This window comes from Apus apus, chromosome 7 (assembly GCF_020740795.1).
Source record: "Apus apus isolate bApuApu2 chromosome 7, bApuApu2.pri.cur, whole genome shotgun sequence".
NCBI lineage: Eukaryota > Metazoa > Chordata > Aves > Apodiformes > Apodidae > Apus > Apus apus.
Genome location: NC_067288.1, coordinates 17,887,053 through 17,910,510, shown reverse-complemented (window position 1 = coordinate 17,910,510; position 23,458 = coordinate 17,887,053). Strand labels below are relative to the sequence as shown.

At 37.4% G+C, this 23,458-nt stretch overlaps 1 protein-coding gene across 21 annotated transcripts in view; it reads left to right on the top strand.

The window, feature by feature from the left end:
* ADGRL2 (adhesion G protein-coupled receptor L2) overlaps positions 1 to 23,458 on the top strand; it is a 161,770-nt gene that overhangs the window by 100,335 nt on the left and 37,977 nt on the right. For all 21 annotated transcript variants that reach the window (XM_051624350.1, XM_051624357.1, XM_051624340.1 and 18 more), the window contains exons 4-8: positions 6,182 to 6,291; positions 11,857 to 12,657; positions 20,337 to 20,633; positions 21,170 to 21,273; positions 22,092 to 22,277. In XM_051624350.1, the coding sequence (XP_051480310.1) occupies positions 6,182 to 6,291; positions 11,857 to 12,657; positions 20,337 to 20,633; positions 21,170 to 21,273; positions 22,092 to 22,277 (1,498 nt within the window). The remainder of the gene's footprint in view (positions 1 to 6,181; positions 6,292 to 11,856; positions 12,658 to 20,336; positions 20,634 to 21,169; positions 21,274 to 22,091; positions 22,278 to 23,458) is intronic.

The following is a 23,458-nucleotide window of genomic DNA, read 5'->3' as shown; positions in this document are numbered from 1 at the left end:
TATTTAGCTTCCTTGTGTCATGTTTACTCTGTAATTAGAAATATGCAACAAATCACCAATACATTTAAAAGGGAAGTAGAAACAATTTTCTCAGTTTTTTTCCCATAAAATATTTTTCATCTGAAGCCACCAGTTCTATTGCTGTAGTGGTCACGTTGCCAAGTGCACATAAAATCCCAAGTCTGGGTTGTGAATTTTCAAACCAATTTCTAGCATGCCTTACTGCTTTAGTGGTCACAGAAAGGTTTCCAATATTTAGATGTAACTCTTATCGCCAAGTTCTGCTTGCATACATGCTCATGTATCTGCCATTTTATTCTTAAGTTATGCTTCTTCTCCCATCATTGTCTACGGATTCTAACTTGAAAATATTTTTTAGAAAATCTTACACATCAGCAAGCAAAATTGCCAGTATGGCATCCTGGGTTTTTTAAAACCCAGTTGCAGGATTGCATATCTGTCTTCAAGGAAGTGTGGCTCTGTAGAGAGGTGTGTGCTCACTCTTCCTTTGTGGGTAGGAGGGTTGTGCTAGTGCTGCTGCAGTTGCATTCCAGATATCGCAGTAATGGCCAGCCAATGCTGCTTCAAATCAGGGCTTTATAGCAAGGCTGGGTTTTTTAGCAGGTCTTTTCTGTTTTCAGGCTTTGGTTAAGCCCAATTTGCTCACTTATTAGGTTTCAGTATGTAATAATGTATTTCTTGTGAGGTGAATTTGAAATTCAGAATTTACATACATTCCTTTAAATAATTTGTGTGTGTGCATACGTATGTATCTATACACCCCTAAAATAAAATACCTGTTCTCTGGCTATTTTTACATTTAAGTTTTGCACATATTTTCTAAGACCGGATTAATAAAACATAGCATTTAAGTAATGCCTGACATCTTCATACATATGTAGCTTTGAATTTAATAACAGGAGTGGAGGTCTAGTGAATATGCACACAAAAGCTGGAGCTCATCTCATGTGGCCGCTGCAGACCATTAGGAATACATATGTCAAGACAGCCATTTACTCTGGGTAAAGAGGTTCAGGAATTTTTCGGTTTAAAATATGCTGCTGCTAAAAGTCATTACATGAAGTGTAGTCATCCCACATTCCCATCTCTTTTACCTCAAACTGCAGCTCACCCAGGGTGAATAAGGAACAAGAGGACCATATGGGAGTATGTGGTGCTACAACTCACTTTATGTGCTTCAAGTGGCCTTTAAGCAGGTTGCTGCAGGCGATGTGCAGGAACATGTCATCGTGCTAGCTTTTAAGTATTTCATCAATATGCTGAAAGAGAAATATTGTCACATCTGACTTAAAAGTTTAAAAACATAACAAGATAGATTTTTAATGTATTGACAATTTTATTTAAAATAATTTTATTTATTAAACGTGGCTTCATACTGTACTTTTTTCTTCTTCTTTTTTAAAGTTAAGTACACATGCCTGTTTTCTGTGCTTGCCAGTGTGTACCTTACATAGTGAAACACTGCATTCACAGAAATGCAGCATTAGGAAAACCCAGAATTATTCTGGTAGCCCTTTTCTGATTAGACATTAACTCATAGTCTTTCCAAAATACCGTTGATGTTTCTTTTATGTTAACCATCTTTTTCAGCTATTTATGCAAAACAAAAGCATTTGAAGGATGAATTGTGTGGACATTATTTCCTACATACCTTAACTTTGCAAACCACTTGGAAAGGAACTGCATGTATCTTTCCATGACTGATGTGACTTAGTCATAAAAATAAGCTCTTCCCTCAGTCAATCCGTTTGATCCTTGTAATGCTGATGTCTTTCCAGAAACTGCTTCTCAGATTCCAGTACTTCACTTTCTGGTCTAGTCATGATACACTGTGTTTTTCATTTTAGTGCTGTAATATTTGTTCAAGTCCATAGATTTTGCATTTTTAATCTGCCTTAGAACAGTGGTGAATAATGGCCCTTGGCAGGAGATAATGAAATTTTCTTAATTTATATTTTCAAGCAGAAGCTTCAATTGAAACTGGCATCCTATGGCCTGGAGACATAGCTCTAGTACAAGTTTCAGGGGAGCTGTGATAATAATGCGGTGCCAGCGGTGACGGGGCAATGATAGGACAGTGAAGAAGTAATTTAAGAAAGAAAAGAGAATGTACCAAAGCTTTATTGTAGCATATCTAATAATCTGCTGAAGATTTCCAATAGTGTTTGGAGCATGACAGGAGAAACTAATGTTATCTTGCCAAAACAGAAGCCCTTGCTTAATCAGCAGAACAAGATTATTGATTAAAACACCTCACACAATAGATTGTGCATGGAGAAATCATCTTCATACATTGCAAGTGGAAGAATGCAATAATGAGCATAAGATAATAAAAAAGAGTAAAAGCAATTTGTTGGAAATTATACAAGTCAAGATTAGTGTTGAAAAGCAAACAATTTATCATGGAAAGTACAACAGACCTTAAAGCTGAGGACAGAAAGGGATGGATGCAGCAGGGACATGGCTACCTCATAAGCAGGAGATACCTGGTGACAGCCCTGCTGGAGGTGCTTCACTATCCTTTCTTTCTGTATTCATCTGAAATGTGAATGGGCCATTTGTACAGTCATCTTCCTGAGGTGAAAGGAGTTCAGACATCGCACTGTAACTATTAATTAAGCACTCCATTTGATTTTTAGATTACTCTACATGATATATCTGCATTATGAAAATGTAACCTTTCTTCATTCATACTAAAGTACTGAAGGAAGGAGAGTTAGAGTACACAATGGCTCATTGCATTCATGAGAATAGCGATACTTTCTACATTTCCTCTTGCAAAACTGCTGCTGCTACTGGCACAGGAACCTGAATTATCATTCCTTCAATGCTACAGTTAGTCTTTTCGTAACCAGGGTTTCAAATGTAATTAATATTGCCTTTTCCAAATCAACTGTTACTGAGTTTGTATAGAGTTCTCTGCAGATCTGCTTTATATCCTCGTCAACAAGAGGAAGATGGAGACAGGCTCTGCTCAGTAGTTCCTAGTGTCAGAATGAGGGGCAAATGGGTACAAGTTGGAACACAGGAAGTTCCATTTAAATATGAGGAAAAACTTATTTACAGTGAGGGTGACAAAACACTGGAACAGGGTGCCCAGGGATGTTGTGGAGTCTCCATCTCTGGAGATACTCAAAACCTGTCTGGATACAGTCTTGTGTAAAGTGCTCTAGGTTATCCTACTTCAGTGGGAGAGTTGGACTAGATGATCTCTAGATGTCCCTTCCAACTCCAGCAATTCTGTGATTCTGTAACAGCTATTGTAGCATAAATCTTTGTGAATGTCTTTAGTGTGAAGATATTTCTCAGTATGAGATCATATGAATTTTAAGATTTTACATAAAAAACTAAGAATTTGCATATTTTAATATAAGCTAGGGAAGTTTGCAGTTAACTAGATTGTAGAACACTTAAATGTTACTTAAAACCCACAGAAAATGTCAATGCTCTATTACAGACACTGAGACACTAAAGTATTTGTGTTTTGACTTCTTAAATTTGCAGAAATTAGAGTTGGTTTATTTCATGCCTTCAGCTGGAACAATTCTAAAATAGTTTGAAATAACACTGTAGAAAAAATCGCATTGGTTAAAATTAATCAGGGACTTCAAGCTATTTGCCAGTGAAGGTTTTTGGGGTTTGGATTTTTTCTTTCTTTTTTTTCCTGGTAGTGTCTAGGCCAAATTTGCAAATTGCCAGGAACTTTTATTTCCACTAGAGTCTTGTTTTGGAGAATCCCGTTAAGTGGTTCCACTCAGAAAGGGCTTGCCCATTACTTAAAGGAATGAAAACGAGTCACAGAATTGAGTTGAAGGTTGTGACAGTGTAATATCCTCTTCAATGGGCATAGTATTTCTAAGTATAAAGGTTTCTCAGAATGATGAAGCTCTGCTATGGCAGTGGTGCAGTAGCTTTGACAATCTGTAGCCCTGTAGGTTAACCTGCTGCTTAGTGCTATTTTATGGAGAGTGGAGTATCTTTTGTACAAAATACCACACAGAATTCAGTGGGTTTTGTCTTAAAGAAGCTCAACTGAAACCTATATTATACAGCTCAGAGCTGTGGGAACCATGATACTGAACCATGTACTACAGAAAGTCTTTGTGGGAATTACTTTGGCTTCAGTGTAAGGTTTTTACTTGAAAAACAGAAAGAAATTTAAAGAAACAAATTATGAAATGTTGCATCCGAGGTTTTCTCATGCTGATTAGTCTGGTCCGAGGCAGGGGACATAAAATGCTCCATAGAGGGCTTAGAACAGAGATACCTCTTAACATTTTGAGCCATATTGCCCTATCTTGCTTCTACAGCCCCCACCTATACAACACACACAGAAGCAGCACTTTGACTTTTGTGTGAGTATAAAAAAGTGGCTTTATTGTATGTTTTCAGTATTATAGATTCAGTACAATGATTTTCTCTGCCAGTTGGGTGCACATTTCATCACTTCAGCATGGGTCTGAAAGCCACTCTGGATGTGTCATACTCATTCCAGACTCCCTAATATACTACTTGAGCTGTTGCACTGAATTTATTGTGCTGTTGAGAGGGGTGTGGCGTTACCTGCGCCATAGCTGTGCAGGAGCCTGCCTGTGCTGTCTGGAAGGTCACTGCCACAAGCAGCACAGAGGTGACAAGTGACTTTTCCTTACCATCTATCTGTATCCATGGTTGTGCGTGTATACAGAAATCACTGGCTATTTCTAATTAGTTTTGCAATTACGAGCTTTATGAGGCTAGAAATAAGTAGCTTAAAAAAAAAAAAAAAAGACAGCAAAAGAAAAGAAGGATTAACTGATAAAGTCAGAAGAGTTTTTCCCAAGTTTGCTCAGCAAGAGGCACAGTATGTCCTGACCAGCTCTGTGCTAGTTTGATGAGTATTTTAAAAAAGAAAGTGATTTATATTAGAGTTCTTCAAATGAGCTTGCTCTACCTTTTATGAAGTAGCATGAATTATTCTTATACCTTTTGGCAGTGTAAAGTTGTGGAAAGCTGTTGATACAAGATGGATTATTTTAGCTTGGGAGGTGCCATTCAGGAAGTGTGGGAAGTAGTAGAGCGATAGAGAAGTTGATGTACAGCTTGAGTCAAAGGCTAGACTATTACTTAAGTTCAGACTTCTGTTATTCAGTTTGCTGACAAACAAAACTAACCCCTGAGAAGATCAGCTAAGCTCTTTTTCTTCTAGTTGCCAAAGCCCCTGACCTCTTCTTTTTTTTTTTCTTCCACTTCCTTCTGACTATTTTTTCTGTGTTACATTTTGACCATCCCTTCAGGGTTAGGTCATTGTACTTCCATTTGTAACTTGCAAGCATTTCCCCTCCTGCCCCGGAAAAATGAATAGTAGAATGAATAGGAGTCTAAAATCTCTTGATTATTGTTATTAAAAAAAAAAAAAAAAAAGGCAATTTCATAAACCATGAAATTTAGTACCCTCATGGTTAGGGGCATCGTAATACAGTTCTGAGTACCAAAATGCATTGGCTTCCATTGTTAAGCAAATAATATATATACGTTTCAGTATTTAGTATCTTCCAAAATACATTTTAATTAATTTTATTGCAGTTCTTCTTTTTAACTGTTTACCTTATTTTCTCATACAGTCATTCTTTTCCTCTTCCTGTAACCTAATAGCGGAAGCTTAGAGTCCACCAATTTCTCCTAGAGTAATTAAAATGGAAATGCTAATGCTCTTTGTCTGCAGTAAGTCTTCCAAGCAAAACCGTAACTTCCTTGAATCACAACAAAAATGTAGAACCATTCAGCAGCATGTATATGTCCAAAGATGGAAGGAATTGCTTATTTGTATTATGGTACATTATTCAAATTTACATATTTTTCATTTTGTAGCATCTTTGCATTTTGTTTGCTTTTATTGAATAGTAGTATCAAATCAGTATATATTTGAGACAGTTATATTTTCCAGCGGGAACAAGTGACATCTGTGATAACGTCAATCTCTAACTTTAAAAGTATAAATTCTGAACTGAAATACTGTATTGGAGCCTTATTTATGGACTCCAACGGATCTAGTAATAAATAACTTTACTGTCTTCTGGACTGCCCAAAGGTGAAGTGAGTTACCACTGCATATAGTACCATGAACTTGCACATTAAATGCCATTTAAATTAATCAGCTTGCTTTCTTTTTCTATTACAGGTGCAACAACCGAACACAGTGTATAGTAGTTACTGGGTCAGATGTGTTTCCTGATCCTTGTCCTGGAACATATAAATATCTAGAAGTTCAGTATGAATGTGTTCCTTACAGTAAGTATAATCTTTTTATTCTTCCTCACTTCCCCTGGCCCTCACAATTAAAGCTGGAGTGCTGTTACATGGAAAAGTAGCATATGTTTATGGCCCATGAACCTATTATGCATGCAGAGCACTAGCAGACTAGGGCCTCCAGTTAACTTCACAAAGTGTGGAAGGAAGCCATGATGTGATGCTGGCCAAGTGTCTGTCTGTGTTCTTAAGTGTTTGGCATTTAAGGCTACTGTTTTTGCAGAAAACAAACTCGAATTAGCTATTCAGTAGGCCAGATAGAAATTTGTACTTTTGCCCGTTACCAGTCACTGACAAATTGGTTTGGCTCACAGACTTCTAAAGCAGGAATTGACTTCAATTTTAATCATGATCTACTTGAAAGGCTACCTGCTGTTGCGGTGTCTTCAGGTGTACAGCGAAAGCCAACACTGACACTCCGAGGCAAATGGCCCAGTTGGGGGACATCGTAAGAGGACTTTGTGCTTCAGGGGCACATTCATAAGTGAATGCGGATTCAGAGTGAATAATTCATCAATAAGTTTCTAAGGCTTGGTTCTTAAAAACAGTCATAAAAGAGTGAGAAAGAAATGTTCATTTTTACTGTAAAGACAAAATATGAATTGTGCCTTGAAGCAGCTGCCAAAACATAATTTTTTTACTGCAAACAAAGTAAATGCAGAAATCATACTGAGGTAGAAAAATTTGAAGTTATGGCTACTTCAGCAGTTTTGTATTTCTAATGCTGGAATTCACTACCTTCAGACATACTTTTTTATTTCCTTGCAATAATTAATGCTTTTTTTCATTGACATGTATGCATGTTTCTAAAAATTCTGCAGAGTCTACACTTTTAACTGGTTTTGCTTTCTTGTAAGGTCATTCTTTGCAGTGACTTCCCCCGCGTCCCATAACTCAACAGAGAAATAGCTGTGTTTGCATTGGAATTTGAGCAGTCCACTGATGATTCCCTTAAGTTATTATTAAGTGTGAATGTCTTGATCTGCAGTAGTACTTAACCAAAGTCACATTTTTTGTTGGTACAGGAAACAGGCCAAGTCTGAGATGCAAAAACACTGTGGTGACAGTATACATCCAAAAAAGAAGGAACTAATTCTACCATAAACAAAGCTATATCAAAACTGTCCATACTGATTCCTTCACAATTTTAAAATTTAGACTTCTTAAATCGAAATCCTACTCTGTACTGCTTCACCACATCGAACACTCACTGTTGTTAAAGACCAAACACAGATCATCTGTTTTTTCTTCAGTTCTTCTGTGTCATTGTGAAATGGTTGTTTGCTGATTTTTTTTTTCTGTACCGTTTGTAGGATTGGAAGCCTACTGCATACAGTGATCCATAGTACCATTCCTCCTGTGTGTAGTATCGGTGGCTTGTTGTAACCATTCTTCTCGTGCCACTTTTGAGGAGTGATGTCTAACCCCAATCTAACCAAAGCTTTGTTCCACAAAGATTGCTTTTACTTTAGCACTTTTTTCATTCCCAAATTCTCAGAAAGAGGGCAGTGCATCTGATTCCAAACCATGAGGTCAGTCAAATGACAAGAGGTTATGTTTCCAGTTCCAGTAGGCTAGCTCACAGAGAAAAAATGTGATGCAAATAATGTTCAAACATGATTTTTTATGCTGTTTTAGGAAGTGTGGATATGTTCTACCGATTGGGTATTGCTATCTACAGGAATCTTTCTTTTCCAGTTTTCAGAAGTTTAGTGCTACAGCGCGGCCTACCCTGTGCTCTAACATGTAGTTATTCTACTTTTAAAATGTGTGGGTATTTTTGTTCACTGTCAATTGCATTGGCCTGTCCTCTGAAATATGTAATTCTGTGTCTATTACAACTCCGGATTCTGGATACTTCTTGTTTTTCAAAGTCTATAAGTTTTGGAGTTTGTCAGCTGCTTTATGTACAACGATGACACTGTGCCCAATTCCAGAACTGTAAGAGAACCTGTCATTACCAGCAGTCATCAAAAAGGTTGCCAGTTACTACAGTCAGTTTTGAAGTTTGATTTCAAAGCACATTTTGATTGTTGGCCATCTTTCTTCCCTGTCCCACAAAGCCTATCCTGATACTTTTCCAAGTCTCTTTTCTTGTCACCTGATAAACTTAAGTTACCAAGTCTTGTTTTTTTCTCCTTTACTTGTTCCTGTGCTCCATACCTAAACGTACGGAAGGACTGAAATTAGGTTTGCAAATAGCAGCTGTTCCCTTCATAAGAGACTTGTTAGGAAGATGGGATAGGTATTTGTGGGTCTAGGAAGGGAGGTTTTTAGTGATAACAGAACTGCTAACCAAAGTTCATTTGTGGTTCCTTACTTTCTCTGAACTTTAGTTACTGCAAGACTGCAAAATTTGCTGTGTCTCACTGTGACACCTTTCAGTCCATAAGAGATTACAAACAGCAAACGTATCAGGTTTTGTGGTAAAAGTTGTGAGTTCTTACACACTGGAGTTGGTGTCACCCTTGTACAGAATGCAGTTTATGAGCTCCTCTATGCCTTGCTGACTTCCAGAAATCCATAGCAGCTTTGCTGATCATTCATACTGATTGAGCTTTCTTGGGGTTCTCTATTCATCACCTCCATAAGAAAGTACATAAAGAAAAACTACCTTTTTTTGCATCTCAAAGTGGATACCTGTTGCTGATGTTTTTCCAATCCTCTTTAGTTAAAAAAAAAATTAAAATAAAAGCTTTTGGAAATATTAATGTGGATATCCAACAAGCCTAAAATTCTAGACAAATTTGATGGGAATTGCTTTGTCCTAAAATAGTGTTATTGAGTAAATTATAAAGAAATTGAAAGTACCATACTTAACATTTCTCTCAGTTATGCTGCACAATGTATGTTGAATAACAGAAGTCAGCCCTTTTATAAAGAAGGACATTAAAATAACCATTTTTTACATCTGTGCATTTTTATTTTAAGCCTTTTTTGGACTCAGGAATTCAATATAAAATGTTTTTAAGTGTTTTATTCTCTGTCTGTATTGGTGGGACGTTGCAGCATTTGCTTATTTCAGTAAACCCATCAGTCCCTGAAAGAAGTACAGCTGTACACTAATGCATGCAGAGCTGACATGCCAGTAATTATTTTAGTTATCCCAGTCTTTTTCCCCTTCTATTACTAATGCTAAGCAGGTACAATATCAATGTTGCTCTTCGGTGAGGAATAAACTCACTCATAAAAGTTCACAAACAGAATAATCTGAAAGTCGTAAACACTTATTTTGAAACCCAGGAATTCACCTCAGAATATATGTTCTGTTTACTTGTATAACTCAAGAATTACAAATTGCACAAAAATAAGTAATTTACCCCTCAAGCTTCACCATAAAGTTTTGTAATTGTTCCCTGAAGGAACACTAGATCAGCTCAGCCAGTACCATTCTGTCAAAATAATCTTACATAATTCTGTTAAATGAAACTGAAAATCCAAAACTTTAAGTGAAACATGCAAAGATCATACTGTAACACTGGAAATGTAATAGCTGTGAAAATAGTTTGGATCCACTTCCTTGGTATCAGCAGCTACTGTTACACAAATTGATTCATCTGTCATTTTCCAGGTCATTTGATGAAACTGAGGGAGCATACGTCAAAGGCTACTGAGTATATAAAATAGATTTTATTGCAAATAATTATTGGAAAGCTGTTTACTTACTGGACTTCAGCTGTATGTCTTCCTGTAATATATTCCTTAAAACTTCCTTGGGGAAAAATTGCTATAGCAATATAACTTTGTTAATCAGACCCAGTTTAATTTTTACATGTATGGTGGTGGGATGGATATTTGTTTTAAACACTGCGTATGACTGTCCTTGCATACTAGCTTGCTGTTTTGGGCTTAATCGATGGTGCTGGAGAATATCTGAATGAGCTAAATGTTAATTTTTTCATTTCTTTTCCCCTTGCTTACTGTGCTTTTGCTTCTTTTTTTCTAGATCTTTTTGCTTATTCCTTCTAGTCTGATTTTGCAGTTACAGACTGCAAGTGACAAAAATTCTCAAGATTAACATTCAGGAATAAAAGTAAAATAAAGCCTAAGGAAGGCTAAAGGATGTAAGCTGCTTTCTTTACAAGAAAGAAGAACAGAGGGATGTCTGGGGCAAAGATGGGGGAAGGTTTAATAAGGACACATACAAACCTTTATAATTAATATACTACATTTTTTATTTATAATTATTTAATCGATATGTATGTGTGCACTTGCACATACATGATAAATTAATGTGTCATTTAAGAAACAACTTGATAGCATTATGCTTTGAGAAGAAGAGTATGTCTAGCATGCATTAGTAAAGTAATTCATTATTTATTCAGGTTCACTAAGTGAAACTACATGCCAACATATCTGTATTGCCTCCTTAATCTACTATAATGATTGATCCATGTTCACTTGTGTAACCGTAGAATCTCTCTCCTGCTAGGTTTTCCTGTTGTCTGTTTCTCTTTATCCAATATAGTGCAGTTCTTATTCTCCCTATATTTAGCGTCTGTTGCTAATTTAATCTTTAGATTAATAGTCAATTTATGTTAATCTTCTTTCTTTTTTCCTTGCACTTTTTTATTTTTCTTCCGATGCTTAAAATAGAAGTGGAGCAAAAAGGTAAATAACGTATACAGTCCAAACCCCAGCTCCTTGTTATGTGCCTTATGGATGTTAACCTCTTCCCTTCCCCTCCCCACAACACTCTTATATTATGATAATCAGCAGGATCTCATAAGTACACCTCATAAAGAAGTCGACTGTTTGCAATAAAGTGACTTGGCTGCTTAAAGTAGGTGGCGGGGTATAGTATGAAATACTTGGGCTGGAGGGAAGACTCCCTTGCTTTTTTCTCTCCCTTTCTCTTTGTCTTTCTTTCCCTCTCTTTCTCTCACCCTTCGGTAAATTCTTGTTAATCAAGTGTCATCTTGCCTGGCTTCCAGAACCCTCTCCATAGCATGCCATGGTTACAGGGTTTCCTGGTCTGTTTCATTCATTGCTTTGGTTGTGTTTTGTTTTCTCTGCTCCTAATTGCTTTCTCTATATACCTGATGATTTGTTTTGTTCCTTTATTTTTAATCGAGGCACCTCCTTTTTCAGCCTCACCACTTCTTAAAGTTCTAAACAAGTTGATGTGATTTTTTTCGGACTGAAATGACCTAGCACGCTGCTGCACACCAGTTAAAAGCTCTGGAGCGTTAATGCGTACTCACTAAAAGTCTTAAGATGAAAATGCAAGAGTAGCTCTACATTTTCAGCTGTCTGTGTATGCCATTGAGCCTTGGTCTGTACTAGTGAAAACAGTTCCCATCCACTTCCCATACTGGTACAGCAAGAACATGGTAACTTTAAGAAAAGTGGATGATAAAGGGTGATAATTGCATTAATTATAAAATAAGGTATAATCTAGTGCCAATTAAATTGATTTTTTTTCTTCCTGACACAGTCATTATGATTTACCTACCTTTTTTTTTTTCTTCTTGTTTTATTTCTTTTCATTGTGAGACAGTCTTAATTTGACATCATTCTTGTCTTACTTCTCTCTGTGACTGTTAGTTTTTGTTTGCCCGGGGACGTTGAAAGCAATTGTGGACTCACCGTATTTATATGAAGCTGAACAAAAAGCAGGTGCTTGGTGCAAAGATCCCCTCCAGGCTGCAGATAAAATATACTTCATGCCATGGACTCCGTATCGCACTGATACTTTGATAGAATATGCGTCTTTAGAGGACTTCCAAAATGGACGCCAGCAGACAACATATAAACTCCCAAATCGAGTGGATGGTACTGGATTTGTAGTGTATGATGGTGCTGTCTTTTTTAACAAGGAAAGAACTAGGAACATAGTAAAATTTGACTTGAGGACTAGAATTAAGAGTGGAGAGGCCATAATCAATTATGCAAATTACCACGACACCTCTCCCTACCGATGGGGAGGAAAGACTGATATTGACTTGGCAGTTGATGAAAATGGCTTATGGGTAATTTATGCTACAGAACAAAACAATGGAATGATAGTGATTAGCCAGCTGAACCCCTACACCCTGCGTTTCGAAGCCACCTGGGAAACGACATACGACAAACGGGCAGCATCCAACGCCTTCATGATATGTGGTGTCCTGTACGTAGTACGGTCGGTGTATCAAGACAATGAGAGTGAGACTGGCAAGAACACCATCGATTACATCTACAACACCAGGCTAAGCAGAGGCGAGCATGTGGACATTCCTTTCCCCAACCAGTACCAGTACATCGCTGCAGTGGATTACAACCCCAGAGACAACCAGCTGTATGTATGGAATAACAACTTCATTCTGCGATATTCTTTGGAGTTTGGCCCACCTGATCCCGCCCAAGGTAAGGATTTGTATTTTCTCATCTTTAACCTCTTTGTACTTTCATTCAGATAGCAATGGTACAGTATCTTCGGTCTTGGACCTCCTTGGCAGAACGGCAAAGAAGGGTTCTTTGTCTGTCCCATGCTGAGCAGTACAGCTTTACAGTTAATGCAGTTTATAGAACCTGTGAAGAGAGACAGAATTGCTTTATTTGGTTTACAGGTTTGTGCTTTTTTTTTTTTTCTATACAAGTGTTTAGTGTTTCTGTGTTCAAGAAGGAGTTGAGGAGTTCTTTCTTTACTTTATACCATCAGTCAGTTTGACTTACATAGCTAACCTAATTTTAAGTTCATTGACATTAGAGGCAGAAGCCTGTTCCCATCCATTCCGTGTTACGCAACTTCTGAATTGATTACAACATACATGCAAACCTTTTAAGTTCATGACGCCGGCAGTTGAGAGCAATGTGCTGGGAGGTCCCAGAGGAGGTGTATGGGGTTAATGTGCAATACCAACCATAAATATTTTTCTGCAGTTTCTAATGCCAAGTCAGACAAGATTATCTTATGTCTTTTTAGCAGTTTTCTAGGTAAGTTCATTACAATTGCAGTTCAGCTCACTTGAAGTTAGAACACTGACAGAAAAGGAAAGAAAAACAGAGGTCTTTAGTTCTCAGAAATCCCTGAAAATGACATGAACAGGCACAGCCACATACCATCATCAACAGAGGAGAGCAAATATCAAGAGAAATTTTCAGTGGTAGAAGATGCTTGCAGCAAGGGACAGAATGTTGATAAGCTGCTTTAGCAATTCAGGTAAAGCTTCTCTCATATATCTAGTATGTATGTTTAGCAGCTGTTTTTTCTACGTAAAAAAAGTAGTAATGATGCCCCCTGCACATGAAAAGCAGCTGTTGTGCTTCAGTGCAGCTGATTAATGCATGGCAGTGCAAACTACATAGTGTACACACAGTTACACCAACATACATATAGCTTTTCCTAGGTACAAAATTACATAAGATGCAGCAGAACAAGACATTTGAGAACCAATACATTAGTGCTCTTCAGAGCCAAGTGACTGTCTGTCCAGTCTGTTTCCCAGAGAACTCCCTGGCAATGCATGGCCAGGCTCAAGCAGGTTCCAGATGTTTGGGGACTGAGATCCAGCTGTGAGGGCAGCCATCCTGGCAAGCTTTGCTCTCTGGACGTCAAGGTAGTACATTCCTAAGGGAGGCTTTGGGGCTGCTTTTAGTAGAGACATACTCTCCTATGTAATTAGAAAAAATCTAAATCTTACATTTTCATATGTTCTCGTGCATGTCACTTTTCATTCAGTTTAACTGAGATGAAGATGCATTTTAAATTCTCCAAAGCTTTAACAGTACAGGGAGAAGATGGAGGTGCAGGCTTTAAGTAGCTTTCACAGTTCAGGCAGCTTCTGCGAGTGTGGCAAAGCTTATAAATCATTGCATTGAAGGAAAGCGTTAAGAAAAATCAGGGAGAGGAGAAAAGGCTTTGTGGAATCCTTCCTTTGCTTTAGTAAATCACCAAAGGTCTCCAGTAAGACATTTCATAAAGTTTTTGTTACGAGAGAATCTCCAAGATCCTAAGTTAAAGGATATGTGTTAGCCATATCCCATCTAATATCAGAAGATTTGGGCATACCCTTTAGGTTCTTGGGTTCCTTGCTGGCATGCAAAGCAGGGGCTAAAACAGTTTATTCCATCCAGTCCTAGACAAGAAGAAGTCCAAGACATAGAGCAGGGTGCTTGCCTTTCAGCTGAGCTCTGTGGCCGTTCACCCGTGAAGGCAGAAAAATAATATTTTTTGAGTGATTTATGAGTTTAGATTTTAAATGTATTATGACATCCGTACATATATTTTCACTATGGACTTCTTAAAAGTTTAGAAACCATATACAGACAATAGGTTTAAGTATGTGATGCATATGTTAACATACTCAAATTCTATAATGTTGCTTTTCCTTCTATGAAGCAAATATCCTGTATTTCAGTTTTGTATGGATCTATACATAGCAGATCTAAGAATATGTTTCAGTTAATTTCTTCTTTTGCCTAAGCCAATTGCCTGTAGTTAAAGACTAGTAAATTAAAGGAAAAATTATCCAATATGATTGTCCTTGAGATGTACTGCCAAAAAAACAAGTAGAGCTCTGGGTTTTATTTGTATTATATTCTTAGTTCCTCTTTGTTTTGGCATAAAACCTGTATAAATTTTAGATTGGACCTATTGTTACACAGTTAAAGGATCTATATATGTAATACAGATTAGGACTTTTTTGTCTCTTATGGAATAAGGTCAGACTTCAGCACATTTAATGAAGTGTGTTTTTGTATTTCTTTTGTTCTGATTTGTTATATTTTTGTTGTTTGTGTTTTTTTTGTTGTTGTTTTTTGTGGTTGACTCATCATTCTTTATCATCCACTCAAAGACATAGGCGTTAGGATAACATTCTTTAAGTCTCCTCACACAATAACCTTCTTTTAGTGTCTTTTGCAGCAGTACTTTAATATCAAGTATTAATGGTGTCACAAGGTCAGTGCTGCAAAATTGGAAGTTTGGCATTTTTTGTTTGAATGGTTAACTTGGGGCCATTGTGGGGAACTCAGTAATCTGTGTTCCTTCTCTTGCCGTGAGAGCAATAATGATATATAGACACACAGGGATTCTTTTTTTTTCCTTGTCTACCCATCTGGGCTGTGAGTTCTTGTCTATACCATAACTTCCAACTACTGAGTGCTTCAAAACGAACAGCCTTTCTTCCTATGTGAAAGATGAATTGTCACATTTGAGTCACACTTTTGAGCTCAAGAGTTTACATTTGCTCCTAGCACCAAAATCTTGGACTCACCCGTGAGCCCAAACCTGCCTTTTTTCTTTTGTTTCTTAATTTTTAAATTTGCCTATTGAAACCTCTGAAATACCACTATAATTAACATAATTGCTCTTTCTGCAAATCTATGCCATTTTCCCTTCTTGCAGCTTTCTAATGTTATGTTCTCCCCCTATCCTTATTTTCTTAATCTTCAGGAGAACTCCTCAGATTTCTAAATCTATGGATCCTGAAGCCAGGCTGCTGTTTTAACCAGACAGTGGGGGCTGTGCCCTTCGAATTCCCTCCTTAACCTCATTCTTCATGTGTTGCTTTTTCCTTCTCTCTTCTCATGGGAATTATAGTGCATAGATGTAGAAATCATTTCCAGAGCTACAGGTGACAGGTACCACTCAGATACTGCAGAAGAGCAGATTCTCTAAGGTTAAGTGTAAAAATCAGATTTCACAATCAAAGCCTTAATTTATAAATAAAATAAAATATATCAGGCCCTGAAGAAAGTCACTATGAAAAATTTGAAGCAAACCAGAGTTTTTATATCCTTGGTATATTTAGTGGTTATGTTCTGTTAGTTCTTTTTGAAGGAGGTATCTAATGCACCAAATTAATCCTTACTGAAATAGGAATTTTAAAAGGAATTTTAAGTTAAAAGATCAGGAAGAATGAAGGGAATTTTCCCAAAAAAAACCCTGAATATGAGCATTGCATTGGAAGGTTTCCTTGGTAACAAAAACAACATAAATCCTGTTCAAACCAAAGTTGTCTTCCCTTTTGTACCACGATTCCCATCATTAAGTTTTATTGGATCACTGTAGGTGTTGTGAGTGTGGACAGAACAAGAACTTGGATAGTACTATCACCAAGGGCTTGAAATAATTGAAACTAGTGCAACTAAATCTTTATAAAGCCAAGAATCTGTGACAAAGTCATGCAGCATATATTAAGTAAATTAGATCTTTACTCTTCCGTCGAATCTGATACACTGCAGATTGCTTAAAGACTGGCTGTACAAGTAAAGACAACATAATGGGACCAGATAGCACATTTCTTAATCACTGTTATTTTGCTAATTTTGTGGCATATTTGTTAACATTTTCAGTGTATACATTTATAAATAGCTGTGTAAATATTTCTTGTTCACCTAAATGGGGCTTGGCAGGGTCAATAGAGTACTACTGGCTAGGATAATAGCTGGAACCTATAGGTAATCAGGTGAGTCTTAGTGACTTCCTGCTATTCACTGAAGCATGAAACCAGGCACACAGTGTTAATAAGCAGAAGGCAGGGAAATCTGGATTTGCACAGGTTTCTGATCTCTATTGCTTTACACAGCAGCTCAGTGTATGAAACCTTTTGAAAATGAATGCAGGCACATAGATTTTCATGTGACCAAATGCATTAAAGTACCTGACCTACAAGAGCATGTTTAACTGAAAAATCTATGCAGCTGATTTCTAAAATTACCTAGATGCCAGAGATGAAAATAGAACCTTCAGTATTTTCAGAAGTAGCACAACACCTGGACATTTCAGCACCATTTAAAATCTAAGGTCAAAGTTGTAGTTTGAGTGTGGATTTTTTTGGTTTTGGCTTGGTGGTTGTTTTTTGTTTGGTTGTTTTTTTGGGTTTTTTTTTGTTTTAAAACATATTTTATGTCTGCTTAGAATAGAAACCTTTTGCCAAGGAATTCTAGATAGCTTGTGTGCCTTCTTTAAATCTACTCTTCACTGTCAGTAGTAGAAACAAAGTTACTATTCCCCTGCTGTCCTAGGCAATTGTGTTATGTTTTTTATAGACATCACACTGTTAAACAGGTGTTAAGTTTTACTCCAGTGGTGTCTTCATTTTTAGAAATGGATAGTATGCATAACTGTTTAAATCAGCTGTTAGGAACTGCATGAAACAAATGTAAATTAATTACCCTCAACTTGAGTCTTTGGATTTACTTCCTATTGCTCTTTTCTTACTTTTTTTTTTAAATTTTATAAAGACTCTTTTTAGCTGGTAATGAGGCACATCTGTTCTGAAGAAAAAGGAAGAAGGCAGGTTTTGGCAGAAGGTTTTGGGTTTCTCCTCAACATGTCAAGCCTAGACAAAAGGTCCAAAAATGAATCTTGCATTGTAAAAGCAGCTTTTTTGGTGTTGGACAAAAATTACATGTCTTCAGTCTTGTAGAGACTCACCTCTGCAACTTGGAACAATAGGTTAATAACCTCAACATGGAGTTTGTTCTTCTTAGTTGCAGTGTATTAATCATCACTGCCATTATCTTATATTGGTAAAGTGATCTGCAAGACAGTGCGTGGGAGCCCACAGATGCCATCACCCTCAGCTTTCAGAATAAGACACATCAGGTGGTGGCAGCTATCATGTGTCTTCTTGCAGCTCAGGAGAATGTCCTTGCAGATCAAGTTCCTCAACAGGTCATTACAAACAAAATGATCTGCCTTTTAAAAGCTGGATATATTCATTAAAGTGGTGTGTTCGGTCATTTCTCATTTTTTCAGCCTTCTTTTCTAGACTTCAGCACTTTCTGAAGTTTCCTTGTGCATTATGAACTATACTGATTTCTTTCTTAAAATGTAATTCAAGAGAAAAATTTCTTAGAAATTACCTGTATTTTTTCAGTGCTTTGAAAGAGGTGGTTTGAAATCTTTCTTCTAAATGTGAGATCATAAACATATTTCTAAAGTATGCACTACTGCTGAGGTATGTGGGTCATTTTTTAATCACAGGTGATATGCTTTTATATTTATTTTAATAGATAGCATTAAAATAGTTCTCCCTAAAGTTGCATAATGACAGCAGCATATTTTAGCTCAGGGTACAAAACAAAATGTGTTCTGAAATTGTTACCTCACTGCTGAGCTTGAGAGTTGTTACAAATTCTTAGTGATATTTTGCTCCTGAGACAAAGCTATCCTAAACATTGTAAGTTTTGAGTAGTAATTGCAATAATGCTAATACACACTTCAGTGATTAAATTTGTACTAATTAGCACAATGTGTTAGGGGATGGATACTTGTAATTGGTTGCCCCCTGCATCTTTCTGTGTCCCCACCAGTTCCCTCTTCCCCAGGACCTGATTCAGCAGGCGTTGCCTGACATTTCTGCAAGTGATTGCAAATGCTTTTGACAAACGTTAATTGGGAAGGCACTAGAAGGCTGGATGCATTGTAATCAAAAGAAAATTACAGCAGTTTCACAAGATGTCAGGCAAGCACTTGCAGAACAGACCTGGGGTTTCACAGAAGCTGGCTATGCCACAAGCTCAGCACAATCACACAGGCTTGTATTCAAGGAACCAAGAATGAGACTAAAGGCAACCTCTGAATAAGTTTCTCATTTGTGAGCAATACAGGGATGAAAATCACATCTTTGCATTTAGCCTTTAAAAACAGATCGTGATTTTAAAACACCTCCACTCTAACTTCATATATTAAAAAAAAAAAAAAAAAGATCATGTTGGAGACACCTCAAATAGAAATATAATTGAAAAGAGATTTTGAAATAATGGTTATCTGCCAAACTACTGAAAGTGTATCTTATTCAAAACACTAACTTAAAAAAAAAATCTGCTGGAAGAACTCAGGGCACCTTCTCTTTTGGCTTTTTGGTTGGTTTTTTGTTTGTTTGTTTGTTGTTGTTTATTATATAATTGGTACATTGTCCAATAAGTCAGAGTTCAAGGGTCTAGCAGAAGATAAAAAGGAGGAAAAAGAGCCACTTTATCCAGTGAAGTTAATTTTAAAATTAGCTTTGTTTAATTTGGTATCAATTAGGATTTAAAAATACTTGATATGAGCTTATTTATTCTCAGCACAAGGATCTGTGCTTTTATGTGCCTATAAAGCACTGTGAACTCTAATGAAGATTTGCAAATAATAACTGTTTCAGTTACTTTGCTCACTTATATTGTTTCAGCTGTTGCTCAATATACACTTGAAGGTGATGAATAAGATTTGCAGACTGTTATCTCCACTAGCAGTAATGAGTATACTCTCTGCAGAGCCTCAGACCCATGGCATAGCTTGTCTGGACCTCAGCAGCTCCAGCCATGCGTTCCCAACATGGGTCAGTGAAGTGAGCAGCTCCAGCTCCCAGGCAGGAGGGATTTGGCCTAAAATGATCCTGATGTTTCATAAAAGATTAAACTAGGTACATGCCACTGGCTTGAACGTGTTCTGTCTTCATACATGCTTTATGAAAAAAAGGATGTTAAGACCCAAAATGTTCCAACACAAGAACACCACATACATGCTAGGTGCTGCTTCTGTTTGGAGCTAATCAGGCATGCTGCAGCTCTCTCAAGCAGAATGTCTGTTGGATAGGAAGATGTTATTGTAATTATTTTCCTGGAAGGTGTGTAGTGGGTGACTTGAAGTTTTGGGGTCTGTCTTTTTAAAATGGTCTCGTTAGGTACAGCCCACTGCCTTTGCTGATAAAGCCTGGGCTACATTGTTTATGGCATGCTGCTTGAAGTGATTCTGCCTATTTGAGTTATTCCTTCTGCAAAAGTGATTAGGTAATCTTTAATTGCTTTCAGTGTGTTTGTTATGTACTGGTAACTCACTAGTACTGCCTTCCAACCTGTAGAAATGTAACTTACCAATTTTTATTATGGAAGAGGTTATTTAGAGAATGTGCTGAAACATCATCATACTGATAGGAGTTGGGAGTAAAAAATAAATAAATATTGAAATTATACCTTAAGCACCCCAAATAGCAATATGAAGATAAAAGAAAGGAGACATCAGATAAACCTTTAAAATATAACATTTAAATAACCTTGTTTTTTATAATTTTGAAGTAATTTACTTTATTATTATTCTAATCTATGTGCAGTGCCTACCACAGCAGTGACTATAACTTCTTCAGCAGAACTATACAAAACCACAGCGTCAACCACTAGCACTACATCACAGAAAGGTCCCATAAGCACAACGTTAGCTGGAGGAACAAAGGAAGGAAGCAGAGGACCCAAGCCACCGCCAGCTATTTCCACAACCAAAATTCCTCCTGTGACAAGTTTTTTCCCTCTCCCGGAGAGATTCTGTGAACCCACTGAGGCCAGGGGGATCAGCTGGCCTCAGACACAAAGAGGAATGATGGTTGAACGCCCTTGCCCCAAAGGAACACGAGGTATTGCCTTTAAAAATCTATCTTTCTTTCTAGCAGACATCTCATAAGGAATGTGCTGGTCTATTATGGTGAATTTTTAAAAAATCTCAAGCTTTCTATCACACAGTTTTTGCTTGGAGGATGCAGCATCTACAGGCGATGGTCAGGTTTTAATCTGCAACTGGCAGAGTGTAGGCGCAGAATTATCTTGCGTGTGCACTTCTGACAATCCAGGGTAAATTTTAGGACTTTGCTTGAGGACTGTTGCGAAATATGCTTACAGCTGCCTTTCTCATTATGAGCTCCCCCCTGGATGAGCTCCAGGAAAAATCAAGGGCTTTTTGTTTGGTGCAGAAAATGTCTGGTACTTTCTACTGATTTTTTTTCTTGCTGTTTGTAATTAACATTATTTCTTTACATTTTTGTCAGTTATTGTCAACTCCTGCCATTAGCAGCATTCAGAATTACCGTTGCTTAGGTGTACAGTGTAGCCCATTTCCTGACTGCGTGGGGGAAAATGGTTTCTATTTCACTGTGGTTTTCTGCATCTGTTGTAGGAACTGCTTCGTATCTCTGCGTGGTCTCTACAGGAACATGGAATCCTAAAGGACCTGATCTTAGCAACTGCACCTCACACTGGGTAAATCAGCTGGCTCAGAAGGTTGGTTGAAACCTTTTAATCTGGTGTACACTGATGATTAAGGATTTTAACTCTGAGCATTAATAATTCAGTTTATTGAATCTATCTTTATTATTCTGTGTTCATTTAAAGTAGGAGTTATGGGTATTTTGTGTGCAAAGCATTGGCCACCAGTTAGATTCATGTGTGTGTTTGGTGTGCCTTCCCTCTAAGTTCTTTTATTGAATCTGTAATTACATGTTTTCAGTGCTACTTAAAGCAAAGAAGTAAAAAAAAAAAAACAACACACAAAAACAAAACCTAGATTTTATTAATAAATCAATATAGGAAAAACTGTGGTATACAGCAAGGTATTTTGGTTCAGAAAAAAAAATACTTTAGTAAATAGATTTTTGTCTGCATGCATTAATAACTGCATGATTAGAGTGCAGAGCCACTTTCTGTGTTTTACCTCCCTCCTGAGATTTACTAAGTTTATGAAAACTGGGTAATTTGTTGTCAGTACAGGCTACTTGACTTTCAAATGCCTCAAGCACTAGTATGAACAAATAGATTTCTTACTGTCTGATAATAGCATAAGGTCGAATAGAAGAACTAGCCCAAAAGTCCCAGTCTGATTTCTGGTTTCAATGGCTGTTAAGAACTGCTTTTGTGTGCCACGGATGGAAGAACCTTTAATCTTCTGAGATAAAGAGAACATTATTGGTCTCAATTAGTTGCAGATTTCAATGTATGTGCAAATGGTTATTTCACCACAACAAAGGTACACAGGGAACTGGAATTAGGAGCTGCAAGCAGAACAAGGAACCCTGCTGAGATAATATAAATTGTCATTTCAGATCAGAAGTGGAGAAAATGCTGCAAGCCTGGCCAATGAACTGGCTAAACACACCAAAGGACCAGTCTTTGCTGGTGATGTTAGTTCATCAGTGAGACTGATGGAGCAGCTTGTGGACATTTTGGATGCTCAGCTGCAGGAACTGCGGCCCAGTGAAAAAGACTCTGCTGGAAGGAGTTATAACAAGGTACACACCTCACGTCACCTCCTCCTGCTGTGATAACCATTGCCTTTGGTTTTTTTTGTGTTTTTTTTTTTCCTTTCAGAAACATTAATCTATACTTTGTTCCTGCGTGCTTATAGTTCTGGAATAAACATGCAAGAGAAAACAGCAGTAAATACACAGGGGAAAGTTGCAATTAACTTCTTTAGGGAATAAGATACAATTCACAATAGGTGACTGGTCCTAAAATACGTAGCTGTGTCCCTTATTAAAATCTGGAATGCATTATAGCTAGTGTGAAGGAAATGGGCATTAGCTCTCAGAAATGTTGTAACAAATCAGCATGTTTATCCAGTGATCCTTTTAACCCTGAACATGTAATAAAATCAGTGGGATTCCGCGTAGGTGCAGGGTTTTATTTTAATCCGACTTCCTGCAGAATAATAGCACTTTCTTAGCCTTCTAAAGACGCCAACATCATCTATAATTGATCTTTATAAAAACGCCTTAATACACATATCTAAAACATGAAAAAGTGTTTTCTCTGGAATGATGTTCAGAGAAACATTTCAGAGAAAACATGTATTTTTGTGGTTTAAATACGAATCACAAGTGTTATTAGCATTCCTCAATTTCTCAGAGGAAATGTTGTATATCTTGGCCTCTTCCTTGAGTCGGCTTAGTCAACAAGCTACATATGAAACATTTTTTCAGCCTCCTTTAGAAAGAGAGCTGCATGGTCTCCTCTGTTATTTTGGCAATAGTTTTATTTACAGTCCCTAGCTGCCCTTGAAAGTTTTCCCAGAGACGGATCAAGTGGCAACACAGGGATTTTCTCCTTTGACCTTTTAGCTGAAATCCCACCATTTGGGGAAAGATAGCTGGGCACCTGTATAAAGGTTGTGGAAAAGCATTTCCTGTGTGATGGGTTTTTTATAGTAATCACTGGACAGAAACTAGATTAATGTCCAAGGTATAGTTTGAATTTGGGATTTGAAATACTAGAGGGCTGTGCTGCCATCCAGCATGACCTGGACAGGCTGGAGAGCTGGGCAAAGAGGAACTTAATGAGGTTCAACAAGGGCAAGTGTAGGGTCCTGCACCTGGGAAGGAAGAACCTTATGCACCAATATAGGTTAGAGGTGGATCTGCTGGAAAGCAGTTCTGAGGAGAAGGAACTAGGAGTCCTGGTAGACAGTAAAGTA